Genomic DNA, 12,366 nt, shown 5'->3' on the forward strand with positions numbered 1-12,366 from the left:
CAGGGCCCAAGCACTTGGGCCATCCTCCACTCCACTGCCTTCCCGGGCCACAGCAGAGAGCTGGACTGGAAGAGGAGCAACCAGGACAGAACCAGCACCCCAACTGGGACTAGAACCCGGTGTGCCGGTGCCGCAGGTGGAGGATTAGCCTAGTGAGTCACGGCGCCGACCTCATGATTATTTTTAAAAGACTTGCCAACTGTGTGTTATAGCTCCAATTTTGAGAACTTTGACGTGCGTACGTGAACCATTGTGCAAACTTCTGAGGACATGAGAAACCTTGTTTCTGAAGCAGCTGTCAAATCCCTGTAGCTGCCTGTGTCTTCACGACCTTCACACAGTGGGGTCAAATCTTAACTTGGGATTAGTTTCTAAAATCAGTGGGTAAGAGAAAAATCTAGTATGGAAAAAAGAACTGTTGGAATTTCCTGGGGAGAGAGATGTCCGTTATATATGAAGTCCAGCGTGGCCAGTTTTTCCTTGGGATTTGGGTTACTTTTTTTTAAGATGTATTTATTTGGAAGGCAGAGTTTGGGGGTGGGAGGAGAGAGAGAGAGCCCTTCCGTCCGCTGGTTCACTCCCCAAATGGCTGCCATCCGCTGGTTCACTCCCCAAATGGCTGCAATGGCTGGGGCTAGACCAGGCTGACGCCAGGATCCAGGAACTTCTTCTGGGTCTCCCATGTGGGTGCAGGAGCCCAAGCACCTGAGCCATATTCTGCTGCTTCCTGAGCCATTAGCAGGGAGCTGGAACTGTGAATGGAACCAGGACTCAGACCCAGGCATGTCCGTTGGGATGCAGGTGACTTAACTTCTAGTTAAGTGCCCACCCTAGGGGCCTACAGGTTTGAATAATGAGAAGCAGAAGTCCTTTACCCAACTGGTGTTTGCCCTCTCTGAGCAGGAAGGTTCAGATTCCTTTCTTCCTCACACTGTCCTGGTGGGGGTGCTGATGGTGTGTAATTGTCCATTTTATTCAACTTTCTCCCAGCTGAGAAAATACATATAGTTGAGCAGTTGAGTCTGTGTTAGTTAAATGTGATGTGACCATTTCATTTGGTATCTCAGATCATTCTGATGTACATTTGTATGTGTGGCTTGATTCAGGTTTCTAATAATTGCATGACTTCAAGATACAATCATTTTGTCAGTTTTGGGTGTCCATTTTGTGTTTTATTAATTTGAGAAAGTCCAAAGACTTTTTTTTTTTTAAAAGAGATTTATTTATTGATTTGAAAGAGTTACAGAGAGGAGAGACAGAGAGAGAGAGAGAGAGATCTTCCATTCGCTGGTTCACTCCCCAATTGGCTGCAACAACTGGAGCTGTGCCGATCTGAAGCCAGGAGCTTCTTCCAGGTCTCCCATGCCGGTGCAGGGACCCAAGGACTTGGGCCATCTTTTACTGCCTTCCCAGGCCATAGCAGAGAGCTGGATCGGAAGTGGAGCAGCTAGGCTTCCAACCTGCACCCATATGGGATGCCGGCGCTTCAGGCCAGGGTGTTAACCTGCTGCGCCACAGCGCTGGCCCCCAAAGACTTTCTTCAAGCACATGAAATCAGATAACATCTATTATTCATTACAGGATGAGACCCTCCTCCCTGGGTTGTAAACTGCCTGTGGAGTGGTAGTGACAATGATGATAATAACAGCAACAAGAATAGGAACAGCAGCTACCGTTGCTCTGTGCTTTCCTTGGCCCATGCACCAAGCATTTGCTGTGCTCACCCCTCTCACAGGAGTCTGAGCTACGTGCGGGTGAGGACGGGTCCTCTGTTCCCTGCAGGTTCTCAGCACCTCTCACTTCACCTGCTGCAGAACTGGCCAATAAATATGTGTCATGTGACGGCTTCATGAGGCGTGCATATTTTTTAATATGTTTTCACATTGAGGGATGAATCTTCGACTAATGAAAGCACTTCCCCAAGTATAGATTTCCAGTAATGCAACTGGAACTGACTCACACAGATGGTGGTGGTGATTCTGATGGGTGGAGGAGGGGGCATGCTGACCTAATGGCAGCCAGACATGCATAGTAGTGCAGTATTCATTATTATTGCCTTAGGTCAAGTTGGCAAGCTTTTTCTTAAAGAACCAGATGATCAGCATTTTAGACTTTCTACCAAATAGCATGAAAGCAGCCATAGACAATAAATATAAGGATGTGTGTGACTGTGTTCCAGTGAAAGTTTGCTTGCACAAACAGGTGGCAGGTTGGATCCAGTCCAAGGTAGTACAGTTCCTCTGGTTTTCCAGTCTCTCATTTGGGTGAGGTATTGGTGCCAGTGCCAAGGGCAACTGGGAATGCTGGTGTGGACTCCACCAGGCCCTCTGTGTGGGATGTGGGCGTTCTTTTTAAAGGTTTACTTATTTATTTGAAAGGTAGAGCTACATAAAGGCAGCGAGAAAGAGAGAGATCCTCTATCTGCTGGCCCGCTCACCAAGTGGTCACAGTAGCCAGAGCAGAGCTAATCCGAAGCCAGGAGCCAGGAGCTTCCTCTGGGTCTCCCATGCGGGTGCAGGGGCCCGAGGACTCAGGCCATCCTCTCTGCTTTCCCAGTCCACAGCAGAGAGCTGGATCAGAAGCAGAGCAGCGAGGACTCGAACCAGCACCCACATGGGATGCTGGCATGTAGGCTGTGGCCTTACCTGCTGCACCACAGCGCCGGCCCTGGCCCCGTAGGCATTCTAAGTGGCAACTTAACAGGTACCCCAGCGTCCCAGGAACACATTTTTGAATATCTTTTTTTCCTTTGTAACCAGGGCTTCTGGAACCAACTCCTGGTTTTCACTCTGAGACTTAATTGTGTGTTTTTTGTTTTGTTTTGCTCTTCCTGGTTGCTTTTTTCTTTGGCTTTATATCTAAAATCCTTCCATCTTGGGGACAGATTATTTAAGTAACCATCACATATATTGAAACCTACTTGGTATCATTTCAGTGATTAGGAGAGGGCCATCTTAGTAATCAGAATATTAACTGGAACGTTAAGGAACACATGCATTTTCTGTTTCTTTAGAATATCTTTTTTTTTTTTTTTTTGAAGAGTATTTGAAAGGCATAGTTACAGAGAGAGAGAGAGAGACCGAGCTTCCATCTGCTGGTTCACTCTCCAGATGACTACAATAGCCAGGGCTGGACAAGTTTGAAGCCAGGAGTCAGGAGCATCTCCTGAGTCTCCCACATGGATGGTAGGGGCCCAAGCACTTGGGCCATCCGCCACTGTTTTTCCAGGTGCTTTAGCAGGAAGCTGGGTCAGAAGTGGAGCAATTGGGACTTGAACCGGCACCCATATGGGATGCCAGTGCCACCGGCTGCGGCTTCACCCAGTGTGCCACAGTCTGGCTCTGAGAAATAACCTTTTTAAAACTAGGCAACTTTGGCTGGCACCGTGGTTCACTAGGCTGACCCTCTGCCTGTGGCGCCAGCACCCCGGGTTCTAGTCCCGGTCGGGGCACCAGATTCTGTCCCGGTTGCTCCTCTTGCAGTCCAGCTCTCCACAGCACACCAGCCATAGTGGCCATTTGGGGGGTGAACCAACAAAAGGAAGACCTTTCTCTCTGTCTCTCTCTCTCACTATCTATAAGTCTCTCTCACTAACTGCCTGGCAAAAAATAAAAAAATAAAATAAAACTAGGCAACTTTAATGAATTTGCAGTTTGTATAGTTATCGTTTAATTTGTGATTCCAAGGTTTTTGAAAAATGATTTGCAGCAATTAGATCTTTTACAGAAATCATTTGGTTTTATGCTGTTTATCTAGATGTTTCTTCTGTCATAGAATGACAAGAACTTAAGCTGAAATTGTGACAGATTTTGCACCAGTAGAGTCTGTGTGATGGTGTATTTGTGTTCCAGCTTTCTAGGCATAGAGATTTGAAAATATGCATGTACAAGAACAGTTGTATAGGAAATTGAATGAATGAATTAGGATTCTACTTCACCACTTCTGAGTTATGGGCCCTTGAGTAAATTAGTATTCTTTCTCAAGTGTCTGTTTCCTGTTCTATAAAATGAGGACATCAGTAATTCCAGCACGTAGGTGTTTTGTGAGGACTAAATGAGGTGATCATGATATGATCACTGGTCAGTGTAAATTAGTACTGTGTGTAGAAAAGTTACTTTTAGGAGCTCCTTGGGTCCGGGGATGAATACTGCTCCTTTTTAAATATAGAAACAGAAGAGGGGGCCAGCGCTGTGGCATAGTGAGTAAAGCCACCACCTGCAGTGCCAGCATCCCACATGGGCGCTGGTTCGAGTCCTGGCTGCTCCACTTCCAATCCAGCTCTCTGCTATGGCCTAGGAAAGCAGTAGAAGATGACCCAAGTTCTTGGGCCCCTGCACCTGCGTGAGAAGACCCAGAGGAAGCCCGCGGCTCCTGGTTTTGGATTGGCACAGCTCTGGCCATTGCCGCCAATTGGGGAGTGAACCAGCAGATGGAAGCCCTCTCTCTCTCTCCCTCTCTCTCTCCCTATTGCCTCTCCCCTCTCCCCCTCTCCCCTCTCCCCCTCTTTCCCTCCTCCCCTCCCCCTCTCCTCCTCCCCTCTCCCTCCTCCCCTCCCCCTCTCCCCCTCCTCCCCTCCCCCTCTCCCACTCCCCCTCTCTCCCTCCTCCCCTCCCCCTCTCCCCCTCCTCCCCTCCCCCTCTCCCACTCCCCCTCTCTCCCTCCTCCCCTCCCCCTCTCTCCCTCCTCCCCTCCCCCTCTCCTCCTCCCCCTCTCCCCCTCTCCCCCTCACCCCCTCACCCCCTCGTCCCCTCCCCCTCTCCCCCCTCCCCCTCTCCCCCTCTCCTCCTCCTCCTCCCCCTCTCCTCCTCCCTCCCTCCTTCTCTCTCTGTGTAGCTCTGACTTTCAAATAAATAAAATAAATCTTAAAGAAGAAGAAAAAGAAACAGAAGAGGCAGGCATTGTGATGCAGCGGATTAAGCTGCTGCATCCCATCCTGGAAGTCCTGGCTGTTCCAGGCTTCTAATCCAGCTTCCTGCCAGTGCATAGCCTGGGACACAGCAGGTGGTGGTGCAAGTGCTTGGGCCCCTGCCACCCAGCTTGGGAGACCTGGGTGGAGCTCCAGGCTCTGGCTTCAGCCTGGCCCAGTCCCGGCCATTGCAGCTATTTAGGACGTGAACCAGTGATGGATGAACTCTCTCTCTCTGTCTCTCCTCCCTCTCTCATTTTGCTTTTCAAATAATCTTTCTTTAAAAATAGAAGAGTTTATGTCTATTTTTCCTGCATAAGCTGGTGTTCTTGACATTCTTTGTTGGCACCTTTCATTGTGTTTATTGCCTCAGTTGTATTTCTTTACTTGTTTGTCCATGTGAAACAGGAGGCTCACGGGAATGGTGTCTCAGTCAGTCCAGGACTCTGCAGAGAAGAATCAAAGTTAGAAATAGCCCCGTGTTTTCAGCATAGGAAGCAAATGTGCAAGCTCACTCAAGTACTGAATTTTTACTGTTTTAAAAGGTGTCAAGTTCAGGAGCAGTGGCTTGTCGTCTTCTGTGTCATGCTTCCATTCTGTGATGTGCTCTCCCTGGCTTCCTGTGCCCCCTTCACAGCAGGATGATAAGCATCGGGATCCATTGTCAAATTGTGCAGTGGTTCATGGTGTCCTCCTTTGTCTTCCAGGATGATTGAGGAGAGTGGGAACAGGCGGAAGACCATGGCCGAGAAGAGGCAGCTGTTCATCGAAATGCGTGAGTCTTGGTGCTGCGGGGCTCCTGTTCGCGTGCAGGTTTTTTTTTTTTTTTTTTTTTTTGAGTTATGATCTCAATCAACTAGAAGTTGTGTGTTATAAGCTTTCAAATGGAAAGAAGGGGAGTTAAAGAATCAGGATGGGGGTTTATACTTTAAACATGTTTGTTTATAATTAAAAAAAATTTTTTTTTTATAATTTTTGTGTACTTGAAAGGCAAGGTGGTGGGGGAGGGCAGTGGGAAGAGAGAGTGATTTTTCATCTGCTTGTTTGTTTCTGAAATGCCTGCAACAGCCAGGGCTGGGACAGACTGAGGCCAGGAGCCCTGAACTCCATCTGGGTCTCCCATGTGGGTGGCAGGGACCCAAGCGCTTCGGCCATCTTCCACTGCCTTCCCAGGTGCACTAGCAGGGAGCTGGATCAGAAGCAGAGCAGCTGAGACTCGAATCAGCACTGCAGTGTGGGATGCCGGCATTGCAAGTGGCAGCTTCTCTCACTGCTCTGCTCTCCCACCCCTGGAGCATATTTTTGTTTTAAAGATTTATTTATTCGATACTGTAATGTGTATAAATATTTTTATACATTACAGTATAAAGCCTTAATACTTAATACTTCATGAAATAATGTTTAACAAGTAAAAAGCAAAAAGACCCTAGTTTTGTAGGAATATAGACAATGGCAATAATTGAATGGAAAAGTGACCATTTCACCTATATATTTTAATTTTAAGGTAATCAGAGATCATTAAAACTATAATAATATAACATTCTTAACAATTAGTTAAGGTATTAAATAAACATAAAATAAAGTTTCACAAAACTGTATTTGCAGCAATATTGATAAACATAGGTCTGTCTGCCTTCCTTCCTTCCTTCTTCCTTTGTTTGTTTGTTTGTTTTTAAATGTTGGCTCCCACATATAAGAGAGAACATGTGGTATTTGTCTTTCTGTGTCCAGCTTATTTCACTCAACATGTTATGTGTATGTATTTTAAAGGACATATCTATAATAAATTTCAATGATGTATTTTGAAGAAAAACTTATTTATTTGAAAGGCAGAGTTAATATAGAGAGGCAGAGGCAGAGAGAGAGAGAAGGTCTTCTGTCCACTAGTTTACTCCCCTAAATGGCCCTAACAGCTGGAGTTGAGCTGATCCAAAGCCAGGAGCCAGGAGCTTGTTCCGGGTCTCCCATGTGGGTGCAGGTACCGAAGCACTTAGGCCATCTTCTCCTGCTTTCCCAGGCCACAGCAGAGAGTTGGATTGGAGGAGGGGCAACTGGGACTCAAACTGGCGCCCAAATAGGATGCTGGCACTTTAGGAGGCAGCTTTACCCACTGTGCTACAGTGCCAGCCCCTAGAGCGTATATTTTAATCAAATTAAGTTGAGTCGCTCTTAAGCAGCATCTAAGTAATCAGGTAAAAATATTACCTAGAATAAGTTTTTAAGGAATGCCAGTTACTCGAGACCTCTTAACTCCACTGTTAACCATGCGCCTGTAGGTAGTAATATAAAATTAATAAGTAATACATTTTATAAGTTACCTTCCACCGGATACTGATTTTAAGGGAGGCAGGACTAGGTGTTAGGACAACACCTGGAGCTATTGGAAACACTAAAAAGAACACATGTGCGCTTTGGTATATTACTTTGCAATTTTGAGTCTATTAAAAATTATATAAAACCTGAACAAAAGAGAGGGGGGCACGCAGCTCTGAGGACTGGGAGGGCTGTTCTGCTGTGAGCCTGTGACCTGGGCCTCAGACGTTGTGCCGTGCGCAGGTCACTGGGCTGAGCTGCCGCTGCGAGCCCTTCCAGAGGCCTCGTGCTCTTTCTGAAGCGGAGCCTCACAAGGACGCTCGATGTTTGCGTGTCAGAGTGGCCCAGCGTGGTTGAAGCAGGAGGGGGAGGCAGACGCCCCGCCTGGGATGGCCGCGCAGGTCCTGGCCAGTTCTGGAACTCTGTGTGTCACAGCGTGAGCAGCGGCCTCGGGAGAGCCCGTGGACTCGGCGGGTTTCAGATGTTCTGAGTCTTGGCCACGCGAGGCGGAGTCTGCTGGGGCTCAGGCTTGGTACCTGCTAGCGGTGGGAGCGGCGACGGCTCGGTGTTGCCCAGGCAGCCTGATGGGAGATCTGTCCAGATGCTTGGAGTGCTGACTCTGACTGCTCGTCACCCAAGCTGACGCCTCGCTCTACCTCACCTTCCGCCTCCAAAGAAATGCTGGAGCCTGGAGCCTGTTCCTGAGCCACAGCGGCTTTGAGTCCAGGCTGTGCAGTCAGACTGCCTGCCTTGCATCTTGGCTCCCTCGCTTACTGGATGTTGAACTTTAGGCAAGTTATTGAATGGCCCCGGGCCTCAGTTTCCTCATCTGTGAAATGGGAGAAATACTGGCTTCCTGTGTGACATGAGTGAAGCACTTAGACAGTGCCGGACACAGAAGAGTCGGCACTTCATATCATAGGCGTGGATGGTCGTTGTTCTCAGCACTTTCCGTCGGAGCGCTGCGTTTCTGAGCCTTCCTTCCTGTCTTCACGCCATCATAGCTGCTGTCTGCATGCTGCCAACTTGAACCATAGGTGTCCGTCACCTCTGTGCCGAGTCCCTTCAGCAGCTCCTTAGCCCAGCTCCTGGCCCTGCCCAGCAAGGCCCATGGGCCCCTGTCCCCTGTCCCTGGGCGCCGGGTTTCCCTCCTGGGGCCTTTCCTAGTGCCGCTGGGTGGGTTTGCCGCAGACAGACTTTGCTCGTGTCGCCGCTGCCTCCACCCTCTTCTGTGAACCCGCCAGGGTCCTCTTTCCACCCCAGGGCCAGCACTGCTCTAGGTGTCAGGTTGCAGGAGAGAACAAAACTCCACGTGCAGGGGCAGAGGATCAAATAGGAGGCCGCATGATAAACATGATAATTCCTGGTGCTCAGAAGGCCGGGTGCCTTCAGTCAGTGCACACGGGCGGGTGGGCAGGTGTTGAAGCAGCCCTGCTGAGCGCTGGGTCAGCACCTAGTGAACACCCCTGTGCTGCCTCGCCTCGGGCATGGCTGTTCCCGCTGGCACACACTGGGGTGCAGAGTCTGGGAGATGTGTGGTGAGTGTGGCTGCACAGAAGGGGTGTCCTCTGCGTGGTGGTTCTGCAGCCAGAAGCCCCCATGGTCGTTCCCGGTAGCACACAAAACACACATGAATATGCACGCACAGCAATATTACATGTACTCATGCATGCATAGGCATACATAGCAGTATACACCCATGTACACATACACACACACACTTGCCGGTGGCGGTGAGTTATCTTTCCGGGATTTATTATTTGTATCTCCTTACTTAGAAAAGTCTTCAAGGGTGAGCCGGCTTCCACATCTGTCGCCCCTGCCCAGTTACCAGCGGAGGTGCTTGCAGTGTGCCGAGATCTCCCGAGATCCTGTTTTCCCTTCCTAACTGATGGCACCGTGTCCTGACGGAGGCAGTCAGGGCGAGTCAGCGGCAGGCGGGCATCTCAGGGGCTGTGCAGCTCTGCAGGGAGTGGCTTTTATCAAGCAGTTCAGGTTCAGTGTCGTTCTCAGGGTTTCCCCTCATTGCCGGGGTGGCGTTTCAGCGTCTGATCCAAGCAGACGTAATCCTGTCTCTACTTTCACTACGAGCGTTCACACCCAGCCCCCACCTGTGAGGGGAGCCCTGGTGAAGGAAGAGGGTGTCCCTCCTGTCCCTTCCCTGCCCCTCCATACCTCGGGTACCTAGAGTCTGTGTTGCCTCTGTTTGCCCAAGAGTTTCACTGGGCTCTGCAGCTGGGGCTGGAGTTCTGCTTTTGTGTGTTTAATTCATACCCTTGATGCTGTTTCATTCATTCATTCATTTTTTTTTTAAGATTCATTTATTTATTTGAAAGAGCAACAGGGAGAGAGAGAGAGAGGGAGAGGGAGAGAGAGAGAGAGAATGAGAAGAGAATGAGAATGAGACTATCTTCCATCCATTGCTTCAGTCCCCAAATAGCTGCAATGGCCATGTCCGGGGCAGGCTGAAGCTGGGAATCAGGAGCTCCATCTGGGTCTCCCCCACGGGCGACGTGGGCCCAAGCACTCGGACCATCCTCTGCTGCTTTCCCAGATGCATTAGCAGGGGTCTGGATCAGAAGTTAAGCAGCTGACAGTCCCATCTGGGATGCTTGTGTCACAAGCAGCGAATTAACACACTGTGCCACAATGCCGGGCCTGTGAGTCATTTCTCGAAAAGCTTAAAATGTGCTGTCTGATGTTCTTGTTAACCTGACATTGTACTGAGTTTCTTAGGGTGAGGTGGAGGGAATCACTGCTACCCCAGAAGCCTGCAGCGAGTGCCATCAGGTACAGGTGCAGTTTAGTTAGCAGGGGCTTCCAGTCCTTTTTTATGGTTCACGTGAGCATTTGCTGGCCAGTGAAGGAGCCTCCTACAGAAAGCAGGACCGGGGGCTGCTCCAGAGGAGGCTGGTCAGAGGGGAATTTTGCTGTTCAAAAGAAGTTGTTCTAAATTATTTGAGAGGTGGAGAGGACACACACACACACACAGAGTTCACAGAGCCCTGGCACAGGAAAGCCAAATGGCCCTTTGTCCGTGACCAGCACCTGTGACTTGACTCAGCTCAGCTCTCTGAGAAGCCCCTGGCAAACTGGCTGGAACACATCGAGGCTCTCATTTTTCTAACCCGTCAGCTTTGGCTGTGTGTGGTATTTGCGGCATTTCCTCTTTTGCGGTACCCAGATCTGACACTACCTACACCACAGAAAGAGCTGGCAGAGTGTGAGTTATACCAGGTGCATGGATTTTTTCTTTAATTACTTTGCCACCAGCAAACATGACTTAATAAATGCCCTGCATTTGTGACTTTTCTGTTTGTTCATTGGGGATGGAACTTTCTTTTCCTAGATGTTTTCAATATTTCCCGTAACATCTTTCATAAAAATAAGTGTCTAGACATTAGAATTACCTGTAGTGACTTAATGACAGGCTATATGTTAAATGCCCTTCAGCATTTATCAGCATTGTTTTCTTTAAACCATTGGTTTGATTTTCAGCTAGTTAATATTTAATGGCTCTTGTTTAGAATATTTCAGTTGAGATAGTACTATTAAGAAGCTAAATGAGTAAAAGTAAATGGTGGCCGGCACCACGGCTCACTAGGCTAATCCTCTGCCTTGTGGCGCCGGCACACCAGGTTCTAGTCCCGGTCGGGGCGCTGGATTCTGTCCCGGTTGCCCCTCTTCCAGGCCAGCTCTCTGCTGTGGCCCGGGAGTGCAGTGGAGGATGGCCCAAGTGCTTGGGCCCTGCACCCCATGGGAGACCAGGATAAGTACCTGGCTCCTGGCTTCGGATCAGTGCGGTGCTCTGGCCGCCGTGCGCCAGCTGCGGCGGCCATTGGAGGGTGAACCAACAGCAAAGGAAGACCTTTCTTGTCGCTCCCCGTCTTTGTGGAGGAACGACACAGGACCCTGCGCTGTTCTTTCGTCTGCTCGGCCCTCCCCGGGTTTGCTGCTGGTTCTTCCCGGGTTGGCTACTGTCCCTTCCACCTCCGTGGAAGGGCGGTTCCCCCTGCCACGTTCCCCACTTCTGCGGGGGAGCGGCACACCGCCGGCCGGCTCTCTCAGGGGCTGCACAGGTGTTCCTTCAGATAGATGTTCTCCTTAGATGTTCCTCGTGCATGTTGTCTCTCTCCTCCTTTATAGTCCTCCTCCGCCAATCCCAACTCTGCTGCCCACACGCCGAGTACGCTGCTCTCCTCCAATCAGGAGCAGGATCAGCTCCTGGAGGTCATCACTCAAGTTGGCAAGAGGCAGCTGCGTAGAAGCTGTTTCCTCCTCTCCCAGCGCCATATTGTGGGAGAGCAGATGCATAGAATAAGTCTTAATTCCAGTAACTTAGTCTAGTCCGAGTTGCTCCCCACACTTTGTCTCTGTCTCTCTCTCTCTCTCACTGTCCAATCTGCCTGTCAAAAATAAAAAAAAAAGTAAATGGTACTAAATAAATTTAGAAAAGTGTACAACTTACACTCTAAAAACTATAAATTAAGGCCTAAAGAAATGGAGAGGTGTCCTGTGCCAATGAGTTTGAGTACTTAACAGTGCCAACAGTATTCTCTACGTTTATCCACAGATTCAGTGCAAGCCTCACAAAAATCCTGATTGGCCCCTTTTGCTTTTGCTTTCCAGAAATGGATAAAGTAAAAAAAAATTAGTTGGATTATCCTGAAAGTCATACGGAAATTCAGGCAACCCAGAATAGCCAGAATAATCTTGAAGGAGAAAAAGGCTGGAGAACTGAAACTTTATGACTTTAGAATTTATTACACAGCTATCATCATCTAGACTGTGGGCGGTGGCATAGGGACAGACATAATCAGTGGGATAGAGTGGAAAGTCTGGAGTTAAATCCAGACGTCTGTCACCAGTTGATGGCAAGAGTACACAGACCATTCAATGAAGGGAATAGTCCTTGGGACAAACGATGCTGAGACAACTGGATATCCCTATGCAGAAGAATGAACTTGGACCTAAATGTAAGACCTGAAACTAAAAACCTCTTGGAAGAAAACATAGGTACACATCTTGATCTTGGGGCAGGTATTGTGGCCCAGCGGTTTAAGCTGCTGCTTGGGGTGCCTGCTTCCGGTGTCAAGAGCGCCGGTTCAAGTAGCAGCAGCCTCACTGCCACCGCCATGGTAGACCTC

General features: G+C 49.1%; 1 protein-coding gene across 20 annotated transcripts in view; it reads left to right on the top strand.

Moving 5' to 3' along the window:
- The window catches only part of DTNB (dystrobrevin beta), a 252,848-nt gene that overhangs the window by 22,907 nt on the left and 217,575 nt on the right, over positions 1–12,366 (top strand). For 19 of the 20 annotated variants that reach the window (XR_007918316.2, XR_007918317.2, XM_051843156.2 and 16 more), the window contains exon 2: positions 5,614–5,681. Coding sequence is in view for 17 of the 20 variants with exons in the window: in XM_051843156.2 (XP_051699116.1) it covers positions 5,615–5,681 (67 nt within the window). In the remaining 3 variants the exon portion in view is untranslated. Of the gene's footprint in view, positions 1–2; positions 153–5,613; positions 5,682–12,366 lie in introns of those variants that run through there. The other variant, XM_051843149.2, reaches the window with a different exon arrangement.

Source organism: Oryctolagus cuniculus, chromosome 2 (assembly GCF_964237555.1).
Source record: "Oryctolagus cuniculus chromosome 2, mOryCun1.1, whole genome shotgun sequence".
NCBI classification, from domain to species: domain Eukaryota; kingdom Metazoa; phylum Chordata; class Mammalia; order Lagomorpha; family Leporidae; genus Oryctolagus; species Oryctolagus cuniculus.